This window comes from Belonocnema kinseyi, chromosome 9 (genome assembly GCF_010883055.1).
Source record: "Belonocnema kinseyi isolate 2016_QV_RU_SX_M_011 chromosome 9, B_treatae_v1, whole genome shotgun sequence".
Classification (NCBI taxonomy): domain Eukaryota; kingdom Metazoa; phylum Arthropoda; class Insecta; order Hymenoptera; family Cynipidae; genus Belonocnema; species Belonocnema kinseyi.
Window position 1 is genome coordinate 79,888,695 of NC_046665.1, and position 23,634 is coordinate 79,912,328.

Consider the following 23,634-nt stretch of genomic DNA (forward strand, 5'->3'; position numbering starts at 1 on the left):
CTCGGGATACTTATAAGATACTACCATGATTTTTTCAGATTTTTTGGTCCAAAAATAAATTAGGCCAAAAACCGGCCTTACCGACCCTCCCCCTTTACTGAAAATTATTTCATCTTTTGCTTAACCTCGACAATTTTTAACGTTCGAACTTTTTTATACATAAAATATCGGTCTCAAACTTTGAGAAATACAAAAATCGCAAGAAAACTACGCTATAGTTCAAATATATATAGATAACCTTAGGCGACCGATGTTGTATATATGGTAAACAACGTATGCGGCTTAGCGGTCAGAAATTTAATTTATTTTAGGTCAACGTTTATTTTTCAACGTTTGGGACTGGCACCAGTTCCTCTTCAAGACTCTACAAGGAGCGATACAGAAGTTAGATCGTGAATGATTGTTTAAAATAGCGAAAGAACAAATAACATACCCTGTTTGGACCGAAGTCAAAAGAAATGTTTACATGTTTGTATGTTTACAATCGCTACTTGTAGAGTCTTGAAGAGTGATTGGTACCAGTCCGGAACGTAGACGAATGTACTGGACCCAAAATAAATCAAATTTCTGACCGTTAAGCCGCATAAGTTTTTTTACCGTTATAGTACAAAGTTTGATAATAAAAAATGTAAAAAAAATCAACTGAATCTTATCCGGCCCACAAGAAAGGACTCGGCTATCAATTCCATCGGCATCAGCCGGTAACAGTGTGCACGAAAATCCTAACTCTGGCGGCCACTAGACGAGGCTCTAACAGCTGGCTCGTCTTACGTTGTGAGTTCTTTTTTGTGTTCCGGATAAGATTTAGTTTAAATATTGGAAGTACTTTCAATAAGGTATATTTTATATGTATTTTGACGCGTTGGTTACGAATATGAAAAAAAATGAATCTTTAAAAACATGTTTTAAGCAAAAGTTGTAGATGGCATTAAAATACGCATTATTTGATAAAAGAATTTCATTCTACGAATGATAGCCGAGTCCTTCTTGTGTGCCGGATAAGTTTAAGTTAAAATTTTTTTTTACATCATTTATTATTAAACTTTGTAATTTAACATAGTTTTCTTTCGGATTTTGTATTCCTCAAAGTTTAAGACCTATATTTTATGTATAAAAAAAGTTCGAACGTTCAAAAAATGTCCAGGTTCAGAAAAAAGATGAAATAATTTTCAGTAAATTTCCTGCTCAAATGAAGTACCTAAACGTACTTTATTGCACTACAATACATTTTTCAAAGTTTCAGCTCGATATATTTTTTTTAAGTTCTTAGGTTCAAAAAAATATTCAGTGAACTGATAAAGTGAGTTCGGTAATATAGGTATTTGGCTGTATCACATGCTCTTGAATCGAAATTTTTAGTCTCCAAACCGGACTCAAGGACACCGACAACAAAACGGTCTAAAGACCTCCGAGAGTGATCACTAATCTTCTTTAAATTTTACAGAATGTTTATATTATTTATCTCGATGGAATTTATTTTGGATGCATTAATAATTTTGTTTGACGGAAAAATGATGTTCTTTGGATGGCAAATCTAAAAATGTTATCCATTTTTTCCTATCGCAAACAGTTCACTAGATACTTGTGGAAAATCGCAGTTTTAATCTTCTGGCGGAAAATTTTATGTGTCTATAGTTCTTGAGACTGAAAGGCTTCGAATTTTAAATGAGCAAATAATTTATTACAAAATTACAAGTTTTATCGATCCTAAAATTTTAATTCTTAGCAGATGTCAACATTTTGGGCTCAGCCTAGCTACACCTGTTTCGTGGAAATCGCAGGCCCTTTTGGTGGGGCCCATAGTTCGTAAAAGTCGTAGTGTGATGGAAAATAAAATTTACAAAGAAAAAATGTCGTAATTTTTACCCTGGAAAATATTAAAGCCCTAAATGTGTAATATAACTTTCTTTTAAAAAATTATGTTTACTTCTCGAGACTTAATCTTCTCGTCTTAAGACAAGTCCACCTCGACTGGTCTTAAAAATTTTGAATAAAATTTCTCGTCTCAAGACAAGTCCACCTCGACTTGTCTTCAAACACTTAAGCCAAGTATGCTGTGATTAGGTGGGGACGTTACGTCGCAGCTGGAATGATTTGAACCCTCTAGTCTGCTTCTGAGGTTTAGAGAAACCAGCAACATACGAGTGGGTTCCTCAAATTAACGAGGGTTTCCTACCTTGATAAACTGTATCGCTCGGAAACATCAGGGCTTTTCTCAACTATATCCTGATGTTGAAAGCTGGTTGAACATTTCCCCCTTTCACGTAAGCGTCTATCAACGTCTCGAAGCTTCTGATTCCAGGGACAAGAAGGCCTGTAAAGAAGCTTCCCTCCCTCTTGACCGAGTACTATTTGAGCAGTTGTTAGTTAAATCAGCGTCGCGTCGCTTACTGGCGAAATGGACTTGGGACTTCTAGGATGTGAGCTTACATTCATTAATCACCGTTAGGCGTCATTTAACTAAATGACTTAACCCATCTGCGAGCCTTCCACGCACTCTCGCATCCCCTTATTTTGACCCAATTTTTGGAACCTTTATAATAAACCAAAGTTCATTAAACTTCCTAAAAATACCCTATAATTTAACATTCTCCTTTGATGAAAAAGTCATTTTCCTGTCATTTATCTTTTTAAACTAGGAAGCTTTATCGAATCGTCTCAAGGGACTTCATTCCGTTGACAAAACTCTAGCATATTTTCAAATAATGAATCTAGGATGACGAGTATATCAGAAGCTATACTAGAATTTCGAGCACCGGGAAAAAGTCGGGCATTTTTCAGATCTGTTTTTACTTTTGCAATAAATATCATCTGGCTGCTGGAATAAAAAAAAACTGTTTAGATTTGTAATTAACTTTTCGTTAAAAATGAATGTTCCTTTCATACTAATTATTTAGGAATGTGAAGCTTTTGTTATGGAGCGTTCATATTCTTTCTTTTTTAAATGTTAAACATATTGATGACATAGGTAACCTAAATTCATAGAATTAATTATTAATAATTTGAAAAATGAAGGTTTAATTGAGGTGTACTCGAAATGCTTTGAGAATTAATTAAAAATGTATTTTTTTAGTTGAAAATTCATCTTTTATGGTTGGAATTTAATTGTATGTATTTGAAAGTCCGGCTGTCATATTTTTGGTCGATAATTAATGTCTTTCTGTTCAAAATTCTATTATTTGTGGGAAATTGAATTACTTGTTAAAAATTGAACTATTGTCTTAATAAGTCATATTTTTAATTGAAAGCTAATTCCATTAATTCGGAAAGTCAGCTTATAAATTTTGCGTTCAAAATTAATTTCTTTTACTTAAAATTCCTAATATTTTGTTGAAAATTCCAGTATTTTCTTAAAAAGAAACCTTTTTGGTCACAATTACAAATATGTTGTAAATATTCGTCCTATTGGATATAAAGTTTAACCTTTTGCATGACATAAATGATCTTTCTGTTGTAAATTCATGTTTAATGGTTGAAAATTCAACTGTTTTCTGGTGAAAATTCGTCTCCTTTGTTTAAAAGATAAACTATTTGTTTTCAGTTACAAATATTTTTTTTAATATTCAACTTTTGTATTGAAAATTTGTTTTTCTTGTCGAAGAACTAAATTTTTTGTTGAAAATTGATGATAAATTCTTTTTAAAATTTATATGATAAATCGATTAGTATTAAGTAATCGGATCCATTTTACAAGAGGGGCCTAACAAAAAAATGGTCAGATCAACAAAAAAATTAAAACATCAATTTTCAGAAAAATGAAAGAAGAAAATCAACGTAAGTGTTAATTTGAACTATAAGGATAATTTAAAATTAGCCTAAAAACGTTATTATATTGTTCTTATGGGATTTAAAAGTTGATTTTTAATGAAAATTGATGCATATTCTGTTCGCGTTCTCGGAAAATCGTACACAACTTTGTACTTTCCTTTGTTTCTGCATATTATTTTTATTTTCCTAAAACCATTTTAACCGTCAGAATTTTTATTTTACAACCGTACCTTGTATTTTACTTTACTGAAGTATTTCCTAATTTACTTTACATTCTCACAGAAAACCGCCGATCCTCCAACGTACACCTAACTCGATGTTCAATTGAGTTGCAAAAAATTTGAGCCACACACTGTTTTTTCTCATTCAGAGCAACGTGAATTGTTGTCTACAAACTGTCAGTCACCTGTCAAGATAAATTTGGCGGTCGTTATTTGGGTTAAATAGATGTTGATAAGCAGGTAAGTTATAATACTAATTACCTAACTTTTAATTTCCTCCCATTTACCAGTGAGCATTAGTGTCTTCAAATAAAAATTGTACTTGGGTATAATTTCCAAATCTTTGGTTAGTTAAAACCCACATGACATTCAAACCACTAAAGCCGGGATCTGAAAACTAAGTCGTGACCGCCTGCATCAAAATTGATGCCTGGTCCCGCTCGAAGAAATTTCCTCTAGATTTTCTGCATTCAACGAAGTGAAGTTAACTGATGGAGGAAGTGAAAATACCTAATTGCATATGTGGATGGTCATGACTTTTTCTATACATCTGGGCTTTAGTTTAAGTGTCGACGGCCATGACTAACCTATACTTTTGGAAGTTGCATTAGGAAGTTATAATTTTATTCTAAGAGGCTAGTGCGCACTGTTAAATGAAAGAAAGTTGAAAATTAGGTAAATATTATTCCCATTAGTTTGCTTATTAACAATTATTAAGTATAATATTGCAAAGTGAATAATTGCTTTGATAAGTATTCAGGTGGCTGACAGCGCGGTTCAGCACTCCAGAACTCACAGCATGAGCCAAAATTCAGTCTCAAAATGATACATTCTCCTAGATGCCCAGATGAGCAACTACGTTCATAGGAATAAATATCAGACTGAAAATTCTCTGAAATGCAGATTATGAGACCAATGAAATTTGCTGCAACAACTTTAACAAGAGCATTTTTCTGTGCTTATTTTAATAAATTATCGTTATTTCACGTCGATTGACTTTTTAATTTTTGTTAACTTAAGCGGCTTCGTAGTTTGTATTGAATTTTATATTTTAACCTTTGATATAGCGGACATTTAGAAAAATTTGTTTGATCCACATTCGATATTCTTCATACTTTGCAATAAATTTTAAACAATAATACAAGATGATGCATTTTATATCTAGCTGAACTTCATTTCTGCATTAAATTAAGTAGGATACTTAATTTCAAAAAGAAATAGAACTTAATTGCAGTGTCTCATACCTGATGTACGAGCAATATAATGATTAACTGACAGGTAACAAATGTTCTGTCCTAAAGTAACCTAAAAAAATCCATTTTACGTACATAAATCGGTTGATTTTGAACCAAGAGCGTCACTTGAGTCATTTTATAATCATCAGTTGACTTTCAACTTGCGAATGATCCTTTTATACACATTTTATTTACATTTATTTTGATTTTGAACAAAACACTACGTAGGCCCTGTTTTTACATATGGCTTCAATTATTAGTAATACAAATTTAAAATTCAACCCGAAAAAATGTAATTTTTGATCTAAAAGTACGGGAAACAGCCTGCATTTTTTTCTTAGTTTGAGTTGCCGCGATGAGAATCTCTCAACTTAACTCAAAATTGTTCGATTGATTCGATCAAGGTGCGTGATGGGAATTAATGGGTCAATCGCATAAGTTACGATTCACCAATATCTGTACGTGCGTCACGATTGCGTTTCAAGAGTGGTGGTTTATAGTCCCTCTTTTTTTTTTAACCACACATTCGCACGTGGGTCGAATCCGACTACAAGTTGCGGTCAATTTTACCGCAGCGATTGGAGCAGTTTGATTATGATAAATCGGGCTGTCGTAACTTTTAACGAAAATACTGTTATAACTGCTTACTCTCTCTCTCTTTCTCATTTTATTTCCGCAAATACAAAATAATCCAGAGCTTTTCAAAGATATTTTTACTTAACGGTTATTAACTTTCTAAATTCAAACACAATTTTCTTCAAAATCTTTTGTTTGTGAACAATAGTTTTTATCCATCTAAAGTAATTGCAACACAAATTGTTTATTGACCAATCACATAAAGTTTACTGCAGTTATTAAATATCCGATCTCAATGAACCGAGAAACCGGTAAGTAGCAGAGAAAATTCTTTCTTAATGAAAATTTTTTATTTTTAGTAGAACAGTGTGTCTGCCTGTGTGGGAAATCATGGAAACCGGGAAATGCCTGGGAACTCTGTTCACTGGGAAACTTCCGGGAATATGATTTAGTGATCGGCATTTTTTATTTACTGATATGCAAAATAAAACTGGTATCATACATTTTTTTATTCTAATTATCATTTAGAGCGGTTTTCAAAAAGACTTATAATTCTGAGTTGGGACCAAGGATTTTGGTAAAGACTTATAACTATGACTTTTAGACTGGGAATTTTTAAAATGATTTATAATTATGTGTTGATCGAAAATTATTATAATTATGCTGACTTGGAACAGGTAATTTTCTAAAATAATTATAATTCTAAGTTGTGACATGGAATTTCAGTAGACATACTCGTATAATATGGAGCTTTGGATCGGAAATTTCCGTAAAGATTTGTAATTTTTACGTTAAAACAGGTTATTTTAGTAAGAAATTATTGTTTTTAGTTTGAGATAGGGAATTTCATAGTGAAGAATTCCAATTTGAACTTTGGAAAAGCGAATTTCCTAAAGGTGAATTATAATTTCGACTTTCGATAAGTAATTTCTGCACAGAATTAGAATTTTGAGTTTGGTATAGGGAATTTTCTAAAATACAGTGAAACCCTTTGATAGTCCTCTCTTCCACAGCCCTTCCGAGAATAGACGCCGCGCCACAGGTAGGTGTAGCAAGAGCTGCGCGGGGTCTGCGGTTGTCACTCAGGTGAGCACTCATGCGTGAACAAACAAAAGTGGAGCGAGCTGTAATAAGTTAGTTCCCACCCACCGTCACCCCTAAAATCGGCGCTATAGAAGAGTTTGACTGTACTTATAATTCTGAGATATAACTGGGAATTTTCATAACGAATTATAATTTGCTTTTAACATTAATTTTTTACTTTAGGATACGGTGTTTCCTTAAAGAATTATAATTTGTCTTGAGCTGAGAATGGTACAGATAAAATTAAGATTTTTTATAACAATTTTTATTCTGATTTAGAAAAAAAAGGATCTTTTTTAAATCCCTGTTTGAAATTAGAAGTCATCACAATTTTAAACTTTCCTTTTTCAAATTTTATAAAAGTAGAATTAATATATTTATTGAATTTAAATAGGCAATTTTGTAAATAAATATAATTCTAACTATAATTTTCTAATTTGACTAACTTAAAAGAGAGAGTTTTCGATAAGGAATGGTCATTTCGCAAAATAATTTTAATTCTGATTTACAAAAAGACAACTGAAAACATTTCTGAATATGCTTTGGGTAATCAACCTGTAGCAAAACCTTTCCGTTCACTTCAAATTGCACAAACTTAATACCACATGTAATTTACACTATTATCAATGAGTAGGAATTGAAGTTTTTGAGAAATAAAATAAATATTTATTATTGTTGGTATTATGGTATTTTGTTTTAGTCGCACCAACATTCCCTCATCGTGCCTACAATGCATAATTCTAATAATTTTATTTTTTCGGTTTGAATTTTTTTTCGTTAATTTAAAAATCAAAAAATTTTGAATATATTTTTACAGGTTTGATGAATTATAAATTAAATTTGTATTTTAAATGGATCAACTATAAACATTAAGAATGCGTACCGTCGTCCGTCTAGTAGAATTTATGAAAAACATTTGATTAACCACCCAAAATATTGAGACGAATAGACACTTCGAAACATAAATTAATAAGTTTAAAAGCTGAAATACAGTGTTTAAAATTAAATAATAATTGACTGTGAGAAACTTGAATCATGAGCAATTCAAAATCTGTTTAAAATTAACAGATTTTCAAACTGAAACATTGAAAATTTGCATTCGTTTGAATTTGTACTATTTTAAATCAAAACCCTTGAAAAAACATCCAAAACACAATTGAAAATTACAAATTAAAGCTTCATAAATTATTTCCAATTCTTCAAGTAATTTAAAGTGCGTTGATTCATAATTAGACAACACTGACAAATTAAAAACGATTTGACAGTTTTTAATCGAGTGTTCAAAATAAAAAGATTTAAAAATTAACAATTTTAATTTCTCGAAGTCAATTTTTCTATTGTAAAAGTTTGTTTTGCTGTTCCGTTTGTCAATAGTTTCAATTTGTAAATTTTCTATTGATGAAGGATCGTTCAAATGTTACGTGACGCTATTTTGAGTGATTTTGGCTCAACCCTCCCTCTCGTGACAATTTGTGAGATGTCGGTGAACCTCCGCTTACAATGTCATGTGACACTGAAGCTTTAGATAATTTATCTTATTTGTGAACGTTCATATAAATTGAAGATTATCTTTGACATATTGCGCAGATAGCAGCCTTATAAACTACTAAATTTCATTTTGACAATAATATTGGTCTTTAAGGTATTGACATAGATTACAACTTCTTTGACCAGAGAAGAGCGTTGCGTGTTACGAATCTTTGCAACCCCATTCTATTTGACACCTTGTGGCGTTAGGGTAGCCCCCCCCCCTTCACTCTTTCAAAGTGCCACGGAATATGTGCTGGCTCTCTAACAGAAATTGTAGAAGTTTGTTAAGTATGTGAAGTACAATTTTTTAAAATAATTAATAAAATCAAGAAAAACTATTAATTATTTGTATTGACTAATGTTGGAAGAAATACTGAAGACCACTTCAGAAAAAATTGTTCGTATTAAAACATTCAAACATCAAACATCAAAAATAGTTACTTAGATTTTTGTCTTTTTGTATTTGCTGTTGGAAAAAGTTGCAGTTTTATTAAATCCTAATGATCAAAAGCTGATTTTATTCTCTCAAAGGTTACTAACAACAACTTATAGATTTGTGCAGGATATTTCGAAGAATAAAAGCAGTCATTGATCATTAGTATTGAATAAATTTTCAATTTCAAATGATGTAATTTTTAGCCGGGAAATTTACGGCGTCGCTTTATATTTGTCCGAAAATCTTAGATCGAAATTTTGATTTTATAAGGAATTTCAATCGCCTTAACTGCTACTTGATATTATCATTTTTATTTAGGCATTGTCCAGTATTATGGATTTTTCTGCAATATTAAGCGCTAAACTATAGCGCTGGGGCTATTATTACGAAATTTTCCGTAATCAAAACGAGCTGGAAATTAGTTATGTGTACGAAAAAATTGTTTAGTTTTTAAAGCTTGAACTAAAAATGTATATTTTGATGTCTCTTAATTTAAGATTGTCGCATCCATAGCTTCGTAATACAAATATATACAATTTCTTTATTGCCATTTATGGTTTTATCATAAGCCCGGAAAATGAACCTAAATTTTTTCTCGCATATAAATAACCACCCTAAATTAACAAAACTACCATTTTTGATTGCAGATGATGAAATCCTCTACCGGAATGAAAGAGGTAGTTTGCTGGTTTACAATGTCACTTCCCGGAAGACCAAAGTGCTATTGGATTCGAGCAACGAGGTTAGCACTTTATTTGATAAAAAACTACATTTTTTATTTTTTCCCTGTTCCTATTAAAAAATATTTTACTTTTTCAAAGATAACCTCAGCTTCCTCATATATTTTTAAACTCTTTATTAATTCTATCCTAAAAGTCTTTCTCTCTTAAAGTAAAAGTTGCAAAATAAAAACAGAAGCTCGCTGAATATCACCCCTAATTTTTCTCCTTTTTCCTTTGAAGTTATCGATTTTTGTCTTTTACCTTTATTCTTTACCCGTTGCTTCGCGTTCGAGTCTGGTGAAAATGATAATGGTTAATTCCTGCGTCGTCTGGTTCAGTTGAGAAAGGACAGGGACCAAGGGGACTGCATACTAATTTGGTCCAGACTCTTCAGAACGATATTTCGAGTTGCATTTTCTGGTGTCTCATTGCGTAAAAAAGTAAGTCTCGGAAGCCATTTCTCCGGCTCATCCTGACTAATCCCGAATAAGCCGAGATAGGTTTACTTCACGCTCTATTGCCTCGAGCTCAAGACTGTCCATGATATACCAGGTGTTCAAAGCAAAAACATGAAGCAAACAACTTTTTATCCTCGTTTGTTATGAGAGTCCTTTGCACGTATTTTAAAACTTTTTGCGAGTAAATCCTTCTAAGGATCAACTGGGAAATGAGAAAAGTGGTACAGCTCTGAGGCTAAATGATACAAGGACTTGTTTCCTTTTTCCCTTCCTCGGTTGTTCTTTTCTGGTTGTCGTCATCTAATCTCATTTGTAAGTACTTTAACAGCATGGCCGCAAACATTCATTTTGAAACTTCCCCGACTTTTCCCTGATTTTTTTCCTGGCCAGTTTTTCATTTTCCCTGAAAATTAATATTCAAGGACCAGCATCACAATCTTGTACAATTTTTAAAATAGAATACTTTCTGAACGGAATAAAATAGCTTAAAATTAAAAGTAAAAAATTTCAATTTATTTTTCAATCTAAAAGCACGAATTTTTAATAACACAGTTGAATTTTGAATCAAAAAAATATGGCATTTAAACAAAAGATTAAAAATTTAAAAGAAAAATTAAAATTCAAGCTAAACATGTCACATTTTCAAAAAATAGTTACATTTTTAAGCTAAAAAGTCGAACATTTCAGAAAAAATATACATTTTAATCCTGAAAAAACGGACTTTAAACTGAAAATGTAATATCTGATATTTCACCAATAAAAGGGACTAATTTTCAATAAAATAGTTAAATTTTCAACCGAATGGTCAATCTTTCAAACAAAAAAGACCAAATTTCAATAAATATAGTGGCAGTTACAGCCAAGAAGTTGAATTTTTAGGCTAACAAATAAATATTTCTTTTATAAGACAGTTACATTTTCAACAAAAAGCTGAATTCTTGAACAAAAATGTGATAGTTGATATTTTAATCAAAAGCACGAATTTTTAATTGAAAAGTTACAATTTTAACAATATAATTAATTTTTCAATAAAGGAATGGAATTTTTCACCAAATAATTGTTTTTTGTAACTAAAAGATGAAAAAGATAAATTTTCATCAATCCAAATTTAAAATCAACTATGTTCTCGAATTGGCATTTGGAAGCAAGAAAGAGGAAATCTCAAACAAAGAAGATTAGTTTTCCGCCAAAAGAGACGAACTTTTAACGAAAGAGATGTATTTTTCACTAAAGTGATGAATTTTGAGCAAAAAATTACTTAAAAAAAAAGGTTCTCAACCTTTAACCAGGCAACAATTCAATTTGACAAAAAAGGAGCATTTTTAATACAAACTGTATCCAAAAGGTGTAAAAATTTCGAATGAAACAGATGAGATTTTTAAACCAAAAAGACTATTTGAAAAAAAAAAAATTGCCTTTGCAGCCTAGAAATATTTCAGTTGAATTTTCATCACAAAAGTGTGAAATAGGAGGCTATTTAAATAATACGTTTCTAGAGTAACTTGTTTAAGTTTGACCTTGGCGTAACGCTCAAGGTGGCCCTGGTCCCCCTTGAAGGCGTTACGTACTTTTTGAAATATCCCTTATGAATATAAGGTAAGTTAATTACTAACAAGAATATTAAGCAGAAGATCAAGCGAAATCTTAATGTTGCAACATTTTTAACATAGAATCTTTTTTTAAACGGAATAAAGCAATATCAAATCAAACTTTCCAATTTTTTATCTTCGACAGTTATTTGGAGTCCATCTTTTGGATTTTCCCTGATTTTTGCAAGGCTTTTTTCGAAATCCCTGACTTTTCCCTGATTTTTCCTGGCGAATAAAATTTCTTGACTTTCCCCTTTTCTCTCCAGATTTTACCTGACATACGACTATCCTCCATAAATTGAATAAAAGGATAACTAGGCATTTTTCTTCCAAAAACATACCACGGCTGGTCATAGCTTGACTCGTACCACCGACTGTGTTATTTGCCGCGATTCAGTACTCTTTCCATCGTCCGCGATTCCATTAATGTATATTCCAGATACAAATCCAAAGTATATTAGTTTCAAAATTAATTATCTTTTTAATTGTCAACACTCACTTATTTCCCTCAAGTAATGGAAAAGGCAGCACACATATGTTTTAGAGATCTAACTCCCTGCTTTTTCTTTTGTTCACCAGCAGTTTGAAAGTTTGCTATCCAGTTTAAAAATTGAAAACTCGCATACGGTCTCAAGAAGAAAAATAACTTTCGTATTAAAATGAAGGAAGAAGTAGTTTCACCCTTTTCCGCTTTGGTGCAGCTTTTCATCGAACTTTCTCGGGCATTTACATCTCCATTTACGCAGGGATGATGGCCGTTGATATTAAAGATGTGGTTTGGAAAGTTTTACTTTGCCTGTTACGCATTACGGCAAAAGGCCTATACCCCATAACTACAGCTACGCAAGACGACGTTTACGACTCAACTTTGGGCGTTAAAACAATAATCGTAGTTACTCCTTCCTATCATCGTATGTTCGCAATAGTTTCGTTCTCTTCGACTCGTTTAACGACCTGAAACCTTCCGCCATTTCGACCTCGTCCTTTTTGTTTATCCCGCACACTTATTTCTAACGACTTCGTTATTCACAAGTCTTTCAAAACAATAATAATACGCATCTTTTCTTTGGTTATTTTTCAGTGGGCTACAATTTTTATTAGGTTCTTAATCTGAAGAGAAAAGAATTAAATTAATCCCCTCTAATTTTTTATCAGAGCTTAATTCTTTTTAGCGAGTGGGAAACGATAATCGTGGAGCTAAACCCGCTGGCTTGAGAAATGGTTTAGTTGTAAAAAGTTTTTTGGGTACTCGAGTCGGGTGCGAATGGAGGCGGTAAAATAAAAGTAGATAGTGGAAGCTGATACTGATACCTTATGCTGGCACTGCATATAAATCTAAGGTGTTCTGTTTCTTTATTTACCTCATCTTTCCTTCTAAAGGTTTACTTTAATCTATCTCCATTAAGTTTCCTCCCCACCGTCAGCTTTGCTATGTTTACAACGGAAAACCTTTCTAAATTGAAGGCGCAGAAGGGGAAGCATTAAAGTTTTACGCACGTTCTGCTCTTTTCCGGCAGATTCTTCCAAGGTTTTTTCTCTTACTTAAGAAGCTCTACAATAAATAAATAAAAAATCCTCATCTGGGATTTTATTCTTAGTCTTTCGATTTACAACAATGGTATTGACACTTTTTTAGCGATAAAGATAAGTTTACACTCTCTTGAAAAATATGAAAGCTGTGCGACTATTTTCTCAAAATTCTAGCTAATAAAACTATTTTTGCATTTTACCATTAAAAATCTTTTGAAACTTTTTCGCTAATTAGCGAAAAAAAGTGTTCACCATCTCCAAAATCGAAATTTCAAAATATGTTAAATATTTCAAAAGATTTTTAGGGATTTCAAAGTGTTTTAAATTACTGAAAAAAATAATAAGAAATATTACAAATTTCAAGATAATACGCAGTATTTCAGAGTATTTATATGATTTTAAGTATTTTATTGATTTTAGGGAATTTAGGAAATTCAGAAAGAATTTCTAGGAAACTTTAGCGAATAAATGAAATAAAATTATTTCAAAGATACTAAATATTTCAAGATGTTGGATGGAATTTTAACAGATTTAAGGGATTTCAAATATTCCAAAGGATTTTCAAGATTATAGTGTATTTTAAAATATTACGTAGCGATTAATGAGATTTGAAAAAATGTAGTATTAGAGATAGTTTCGATTAAAAAACTTCTGAGCAATTTTAAACGATTCTGTAAGATTTGAAAAGATATAAAAGATTTCAAAGACTTTAAGAAATTTTACATTATTTAAGCGATACATAGGATTTGAAAAGAGATTAGAAGATTACATGAGAGTATAAAAAATTGAGAATATACATTTTAGTGCATTTAACGGATTCCAAAGATTGCAAGGGATTCTAAAAGGCTTCATCTGTTTTCACGAGATATTACAGGATTTCGTAAAATTTTAAAGACTTGATCATTTTTTATGTGTATTTGTTGACAAAATACGTGATACTTTCAGGGGAAGGGATCTGCCGAGTTATCATTCTCCATGTTAAGACCAATGAAAAAAGTATCATGCAGGGTCGGCGGTAAGAAGTTAATCAAAAATGTATCACGTATTTTGTGATTAGGAGATTTTAAAGGATTTTAAAGCGATTAGGGTATTTTTTTAATTTCACGGAAATTAACAAGCTTGACATTTCCTAAGGGTTTTCGAAAACTTAGTTGGGTTTCAGAAAATGTCAGAAGATTTTCAAAAAGTTTCCAGGGTTCCAATGATATTTAAAATATTTTAAGCAGCTCGGACGGTTTTCTAGAGATCTTCAGGGAAAAAGTGAAATTAAATTATATTTCAAGGGACTAATATGGATTTCTATGTGTTTAAAAAAAATGTAAGGCATTTTCAAAAAAATGATAAAATTTCGAGTGATTTTTACGAATTTTAAGGGATTGCTAAGATTTCAAGGGATTTAGAAAGATTGACGAGTTTTTCAGGAATATCAGAAGATATAAACAGATTTAGTGTTTCTTAAATCATTTCAGTCGTTGCCAAACTTTGTGAGAGATGTATGTTTTGTTAACCAGATTACACAAATAGTTAAACCCTCTAATTAATATTCAAAAAATGTGATAACACAATTTTCCTACTATTTTTCAAAATGTATGCTACTATTTGCAATATTTCATGTTTCTCACATGAGTACGAGCCCTGTATTCTTCAAAAGTTAAAAATTTCATTTTTGAATTATAGCTTATTTATATTTCCCAAACATTTTGTATAATAATAATTGAAAAGAAATTTCTTGCAGGGATTAGCAGTGAGTTTTGATCATCAGATTTCTGCTGACCACAAATACTTGCTGTTGGCTTCGTCCTACCAGAAGGTGAGTAATTTATTTATGATTATTGAAATGAAAAGAAAATACTTCAATATAATGTTCCCGAAGTTTAAATCCGTTTTAAATGTAAATCAAAGCAGAGGGAATTTCAAGCTTTGATTTACTTTTGTCTGCAAATCCTGATTTGAATATAAACGGAATGAAAGGACGCGGAGGGTAAAATATAAGAAAAACGTAGTGGATTTTGTGGTCTGTCAAATTTTTTGAGAATCGGACGCACGATTTGCGAATTTTATCAGGCGCGAGAACACGTTAGTTAGCAAAAATGTCATGGGCCAATGCATGCGTGTCGTATCAACGCCAATCGGTCACCGCGAGGTTGGCATTTACATGCGAATGATGAACTTTAGTTGTACCGTTTAGGCAGGCACAATGGCCTCTGATTGTATTCGAGTAACGCACTTTGCTGATTTAGCTTTATCAACGTTGCAGCAGTTCTTTGAAGGCAATGTATAGATGATGTAGGATAAAAATTTGTACTTTTTAGCATGCAAATATAAAATGATTTTTTTAAATACGCCTATTTTTTAAAGGGCTCGAGTTACGTCTACAATTTTCAGTTTAAAAAAAGATTTAAATGACTAAGTTCATTAGCAGACTAGCAGTAAATGGACGTGCGAAAATAGTCTTTTCACGTCCTTGGATTTTTAATTCCTAAAATTAAAAAAGGGAACGTTCACGTATGAAATCACGCTTTATTTTAAGCTTCTTCTCCCCCCTGTACCCCTTGTCACCCTCAGTCACGAATTAACGAGACCCCCACCGATAATATTACGTTACGTTCTTTTGACCCGCCTCCCCTTCACATTTTTAAAAATAATTATAAAATACTTTTCGGAATCAGACGTTACATGAACATAATTAAAAATATAAACCTGATTATTAACACTTTTTTATCCTTCCCAAAAAACATATCAAACAGCTAGGATATATATGGACTTAATACTTTTCAGGTTGTCAATTAAAAACAAGAAAGCCTCCGTTACTTCACACGCACAATGACTCGTCCCCACCATATGTCACGATTTGTCACGCTTCACAAGAACTCTCCCCTGTCCCTTTGTGCGTGACAGCATAAGTGAAGACTCCCAAAATAAACGATCGAGAAATCAATTATTAGAGACATTTTAATATTAGCACTTTGTGTCATGATGGGTTCTTTACAGACCCACTTTTTTCGCAGTTCTTAATGTTTTCAATTTTTTGAAGAATATGTACTGGGAAATTTTGGTGGCTCCGCCAGCTTGAATATTTGAAATCAAACATTTTTACTTCAGATTTGGATTAAGTGACGAAAAAAAAAAACAGAAAACGAATTTGCACAAATTTTTGACATAAGGAAAAATATGATTAAAAGAGTCATGAGTTTTTCAAATTCTTGAAACAGTAATAAATCATTTTGAACTAGAGGCAGTTTAAATTAAAAACAAATGTATGGAACGATTTTGAATAGAAAGCTTTTGAAATGAGACCATTTTGTACTAGGTAAAATTTTAAAAAAGTAAAATATTTTGAATGGAATGAGAAGGAACTAAACTTATAGCATTTTTATGTAAACGCATTTAACGGCAAATAATTTATAGTTAACAAAAATGGAAATAAAAAACTCTCAAAATTAAACAAATTCTAACCAAAATGTAGCAAATTAGACAATTTAATTTCAAATACGTTGAAATTGTACAATTTATAATTCAAAGCGTTCAAAATTCAACAATTTTATTCGGATTTTATTTTCTGTCGAGGATTTTCAACTCCTTCTGGATGTTTCACTTATATTACTTAAAGTGCTTTAAACTAACTAGCTAATTAAATAATTTAACTAATTGATTAAATAACTAATAATTCATATAACTAACTGAAACTTAACTGATTTAACTGATTCAAAAGAGATAAACCGCGTGGTACCATACGGCACCGCCAGCAGCTGAGAGGTTAAAATTTTCAAAGTAGGACATTTTCAAAATTTAATGATTCCAAATTATAATTTTTAAAGCTAGATCATTTTAAACTCAAAAGAGTTGAAATTATATTATTTCTAATTAAGAACTTAAGACCATGATATGACGAACAACTCCTGTTTGCAAGTTTTCTGCGAAAGCAGCTCCGAGCATAAACTCCGTAAGAAGTCCCACCACGACTTTTCAATTCCAAATTGAGCAGGGTTAAGATTGTGTTTCTGTGCGGTGCGAATCAATTATATTCACTCTGAATGCACTACAGAACCTTTGACTTACTCTATTTTACCCTGGAGTAAAATATGCAGAGTTGAATCTGTTCAATACTGAGCCAATTTTGTGCTCCGAAAAATTGTACTCTCGACTCCGCTAGCCATTTACTCCTCAAATTGTTAACATTGTATTTTAAAGAAGGGGGTTTAATATTAAAGAAACTACTTTAAAAACCACTTGACCAGAAGGGTGTATAAATCATGTTTAAAGACAAGTGGAATTTTTCTTTTGGTTCAATAAATTGTTTCCCCTATCTCCTGTATTGCACCAGGCCTGGAAGGTACCGCCATCTCTTGGGTAACTCCTATCCCGGTTTCCTCTTGACAACTGTCATCAGTTGGATAGCTACTTGATGGAGGAGTTCTCTCTTGCCGGATTCGAGACGAGCTGCTGCTAGGAGTACCTCTTCGTGTCTGATTGAGACTTTGAAGACTGACTCCTCTTGTTACTGCTTTCTCCCTGCAGAGAGTCACGAGGATTCATGACTTTGAATGCTTGTTGAGCACCATTGAACTGAGCTGTCATGCATTCATCCTCTAGTTGGGCTTCCCTATAAGCTGCTCGTCGTGGTCCGGGCCTAGACTTCCGTAGCATCTACAAGGAACGACATTTGGTGAAACGTAACAATGGCCTAACTACTGTTAGGTAGTTCAGCTAGTAACTAACCGTTCCTTAAATCCGGTTTTCAATGGAGAGGTAACCAAGTCACGCGTCAATATATATAGTCACGGCCTAACCCGGTTTTCACTTGGGCTGGGTTGACAACGGCAATTTTATTTTATTTACCTTCGCTGGCGATTGTAGTCGTAAGGAAATCGATTCCTGGTTATGACCACTTAGGAAGATTGAAGGTTATAAATAAGGTACTCTGAAATGTACACTTAACAAAGGCTTTGGACACGGCTCTACGGATAAAGCGTTCTTGAAAAAGTATTACTCTTGAAGAGGTCTAAAAGAGACACTACTCTTAAACCGTTCTTGGAAAGACTTGACTCTCGAAGCGCTCTCAAGAAACGATTCCCTAGTCTCTTTTTCTCCGGTGATCGGACTTCCTGCGGTATCCCTAGCCCGGATGATGGAGAGAAATCGGTTCGTGTCGGAAAATTGTATAACTCAATGACGGCCGAGGCCTCCATCCATTGCTCGCCAGTGGTAGCGTCCGGCTTTAGTAAGACGGCACTTCTTGAGACGCGCGGTGGTCCGTAGAACGATTCAACTAGTTTGTATTTATTTACTGATAATACACTTAGGAAAACGGAATGTTAATACGATTCTACTTTTCTATATGTGTTAATACATTAAGACGAAGAAAATTATATAAATTGTCTGCGGGCGACAATATTAGCTCTTTTTGTTCTCCAATCCTTTGAGATTTCAATTATTTGAAGTAAATTTAATACAGTTAATAAAAATGTACAAATTGTTGACCATCCTTTTGCAAAAATAAACCATTTCAATTTTATTTGCAAATATGAAATTTATGAGAGGGAAAAATTTAAAATTCAACATTCAACATAAAAATTCAGAACTCTAAAATTATAAACATTCTGAATTTAAAAAATTACTTAATTACTGTTGTTTAATTTCTGTCAGCTGTATTTTTATATATATTTATTTTGAGCAACACATTTGTTAACACTTTATTTAGAATTAGTGTTGATTTTTGAAATCTTTCAAGAAAATATTTTGTAATCGTAGAAGATTGGTTTTTTTAAATATATGATTGAAAGTCGAAAAATTTAAAAATATTACATTGAAACTTAAAAAATACGAAAAAATACAAAAAGTAGATCCTTATTATTCCAATTCCTGAAATTGAATAATTTTCAGCCTTCCTATTTGAAATTGTTTTTTTTTTAAAGTTGAGTTCTAAAATATTTTGAAACGTTTAGAAATAGAAAAAATTCAATTTTCAATTGCTGGTTCTAAAATCTTCTTATTTTGAAGGTTTAAATATGAAATATTGTTATTCTAATGTATTATTGTTTTGAATTAATTCTTGAAACATTCAATTGAAAATTGTTTAATTATGAATCCATCAATTGTCCAGTTATGCAATCATAAAGTCTTTTAATTTGATATTCTATGATTTCGAAGAATTTTAAAAACAAGACAATTTTGTAGGCTGGCTACATTGGCTATAATTTCGAATATTTGAGTATAAACTTGTGAAATACAAAGCTGACTATCAATGCTTTAATTTGAAATTTCGCAAATCAGAAATACTGAAATTGTCCATTCCCGAAGAATTTTTTTAAATTCTTAAATTGTTAAGGCTATTGCCTAAACATTATTTTACAATACTATCAGTAAAATTCTTTATATCTGTCAAACTAAAACAAAAAATGTAGGGTTACCTTTAATAACATATATAAATTTCAGGCTATTCCCCGCTTATCACAAATTTTTCTATCAGATTAATTATACTAATGTTCAATAGAACATTTTTAAATTGACATTAAAAGAGTTTAAAATCGTTAAAGAGGATAGTATCCGTTCAAAACCGACTGGATTCTCATTATCACGAATAAATATTAAAATGTTGATATTTTTACCTGAAGGTATTTAGAGAAAAAAAGCTTAGCTTTTCTTTCCGTAAAAAATAAGAAAAATGAACCCCTAATCCAATAAAAGTAAAATTTATTTTTGACCTAATTCCTTTGAAAGCAAAATAATTTTAGTTTTAAGACCCTATGAATTAAAATGGTTTAGAATTGCGCATGCAAAACTATAATTATAATCTGAAATTCTGAAAAATTTACAGATGATAAATATGATTAATAAGTATCATATCATGTAGTATCAAGTGGCGTTCAGAGTGATTGGATAGCATTTTTTCTACTACAAAAATGCAATTTATGCCCACAAAATATCAGTGGTATTACCACCGCTAAAAATTGAAGAATTTAAAATACTTTACAGTTGCATTATTCTATGAGCAATGAAAATGATATGCTTTTTAATTGGAGACTTTAAAATAATTGAATGTAAACTTGAACCGTTAAGAATTAAATAATTCCAAACTTAGTTTAGAAGCATTCTTAAATCAGGATCTTAAAACTTATGTCGCTAAAAAATTCAATCATTTTAATCTAAAGTGTAAAATAATTAACTTTTCAAACTCACTCATGCTAATAAGCTGTCACATTCAAATGCCAGAAAAAGCTATGAGACAAAATAAAACGCAAAAAGCGAGAAGAAACAAGAATGGACAGAATAAATGGTAGATTATTATATAATTATATAATCATTTTAGTTTGTAAGCCCAAAATTAGTAATTGTTAAATTTTTATTGCTTTCGTTTTGAAGAGTGCACAATTTAAAAAATTTCCATTTGCAAGCGTCAATTAATTATGTATGTATGAGTTTTCTTACGCAATTTTTCATATTTTTTTGCTTATGGCAATATATTTATATAATGCGTATGTAATAGTATATCAAAGTTATTTGAGCTTGATAAACTTGAAGGAAACTTACGTAAGGATTCATAAGGAAGATCCCAGGAAATCCTCTTTCCCCCGAAAAAGCCTTACGTAATTAGTGGACGTTCCGTTTGCAGATTGCCTGTTTTTGACGGCTTCAGATTACAATTTATATTACAAATGCTTGAAACTGAAGATTTCGAACGATTGTATTTCAGTTCGATATTATACAATTTTGAAGTAATGGTTAATTTTGTATTATAGAATTTATGTTTCAAAGAAGCACCTACGTTCACAATCTGCCAATCGAGAATTCAAAGTTTTCAATGTGGAAGTATTTTACATATATATTTTTAAGGTTTCAAATTTATAATTGAATGTTAAGGCTTCCAATTTAAAATAAAGTTTTAGGTGTTTGGATTTTTGCACACAAAGTTCAAAATTGAATTATCCACATGAATAACGTTGAATGACCTTTATATGCTTATATACAACGTAAAAATATTTCAACTTTGTCTCGGTACAGGCATTCAAAATAGAGTTTAAAAACAAAACCATTTTTACATTTAGTAATTTAAATGAAGCATTCACGTAAAAAGTTCTCACACATTGATAATATGTAATCTGAATTTGAAAAAAATTGTACCGATTGAGGCGATTTTAATTTTGAATTCAATTACCTCATTTGTCTAATATATTTCTTCAGCAAAAACCAAAATATATTCTCGAATAAATAATTCCCAGAACTAAAAGGTTTTCTAGAAATTGGAAGATGAGGTCCTCATACGAAAAAGTTCTTCATTTTTTATGGAAAGGGTACCGTTTCAATCCACTGAGGAATACTTTGACATCAGTCTGTGGAAGGTTGACACTAAGTGGACCCTCATTGTACTTCGCTACTTACTTCTTTTGACCAATCACGAAACACGTACATTCGAGAGGATCGTAAAAAGGCCTTCGTGAAGTCTCTCAAGAGACCTACTGCAATGACGCCTCCGGTACAAAACGAAATTTAGGATCTCGATATTCCTGATCCTTCCGGTGTCTTTCAACCGCTCACTTTATAGAGCAGCAATGCGCCGGAACAGCCCTTATGTCGACGGGAGCTCACGTAGACGTCCCAAGCACGTGTTCCAGGTTCTTACAAGGCCTCCCAATGAAATCCGTGTATGTCCTCCAGAAACAGCGCACAGTAGACGGTAACTCAGGATTTTACGTGAGCACCTAGTTCGGTTGACGTAAACACAAACACTCGCGCACGGAGGAAATATACCAGCATAGATAAAGAAATAGACACGAGTAATGTATGCATTTGGACCAGAACTGCATGCACCATGCTGGTGCGGGTGCGTTGTATGGAATCGCTGAAGCCAATACGGTTGCTTCACGAAATGTGCTTTTCAGCATGTGTGCACAAACACAAAGGCATGTCGGATATAATATGATGTTCAACGACCTCACACGCTTCCTATAGCTGCTTTAATTTCATTTACAACCTCAGTCATTGTTCTTGGACTTCAGCTAAATTTAAAACAAAGTTTCTTTTAAGTCAAGGTTTCTTTTGGCATTTTAACAAATTTAAAAATAGTGAAAATTAATAACATGGTAAGGATTTTACTGAGAATAAAAAATTATCTCTTTTTTTTAAGTCGGAAGATAGAAAGAAGTTTAGAAAGCAAGTTTATTTTTCTTTAAAGGATCTATAACAAAAATGTCCCTTTTCAAATTAATAGATAGATCTCATTTTCTACATAGGTCGCTGAATTTATGTTGAGTTCTTTTATAATTTGTATTGATTTATAAAACACAAGAATCTTGACATATTGTCAACAAAATGGGAAATACATAAAAAAAGATTTTTTCATATAATTTACTAGCACAGCTTGCACACAATTTGCACCAAAGCGTTGGTAAATATTGGAAAGTGATAGAAAAACTATTTATGTGCAGTTTGAAGGGAACGACTTTGCTGTCTTCTTGATTTTCAGAAAAGTTGTCCCAATTTTGTAAATTTTCATATTTTTTAGAAGATTTTTAAAACTCTGAAATACTTTAACAACGCCAAAAAAGAAAAAAACAGTAAAACGAAAATGATGATTTTTCATTATTTTTTTCTTGCGATAAAAATCTGAATTTTCGATTTTTCAAGAAACTTCAAAAAGTTATTATTGCAAATTTTACGCAAATCTAATACCTTTTATGATGAAAATGTAGATGTAGATGTAGGAATCATAGTAATATCTGGAAAAAAGTTGTAAGTGCGTTTATATAAAATATAGAAGAGAGTTTCGAAGATTAATTTTTTGGTGAGAATTCTGCCCGCGGAAAATTTTTCAGATATAACCTATATATTAATTCCAATTCGAATGATAATGATCTACTTTTTCACTATCAGAAAGTCATAATAATGTACGAACACACTTCTAGAATTGCTTTTTACTTTTATAAATTCGGCTATTAGAAGCAACTCGACTTCAATTTTCATTTTCTTATCATGTTGGTACCCCTTTTGACACCTAAAATATTCAATAAGTTCGCTGTACACTAAACCGGCGTCCTCATGCAAAGTTGCTAAATGTTCAGTCAATTTCGGATTACAAGTTGATTTACTGAACTACATAATTAATTATTATTATCATATATATTTATTTGTACACTTTTATCAGTTTTTGAATTAATATCTGGGATTTTATAGTAGAAATATTGAAAATGACTAATACAGGGGATTACCATTTTTAGTTGTTGCTTTTTTTTGACGACTTTTAAAGATTTTTAGTAAAAAAAACAAAGTCTTTTATCCATTATATGAGAAAATATGGTTCATACCAGTGGGAGATATTTAACATTCATTGGAGTCTATAAACCATTCTTCAAAAAATTTGACAAAAATTCAGTTGTATTTTTTCACCAAATGTAAGCTTTTGGAAGACATCCCCTCGGATGATAGAAACTTGTTATCACTTGGGCCACCCTAATATACAGACATATATGTTGTTGTGTTATTAATTTCC

General features: G+C 31.7%; 1 protein-coding gene across 6 annotated transcripts in view; it reads left to right on the forward strand.

The window, feature by feature from the left end:
- Positions 1–23,634, forward strand: part of LOC117179413 (venom dipeptidyl peptidase 4) — a 794,327-nt gene that overhangs the window by 555,631 nt on the left and 215,062 nt on the right. For all 6 annotated transcript variants that reach the window (XM_033371173.1, XM_033371175.1, XM_033371177.1 and 3 more), the window contains exons 4-5: positions 9,497–9,591; positions 14,884–14,958. In XM_033371173.1, coding sequence (XP_033227064.1) covers positions 9,497–9,591; positions 14,884–14,958 — 170 coding nt within the window. The remainder of the gene's footprint in view (positions 1–9,496; positions 9,592–14,883; positions 14,959–23,634) is intronic.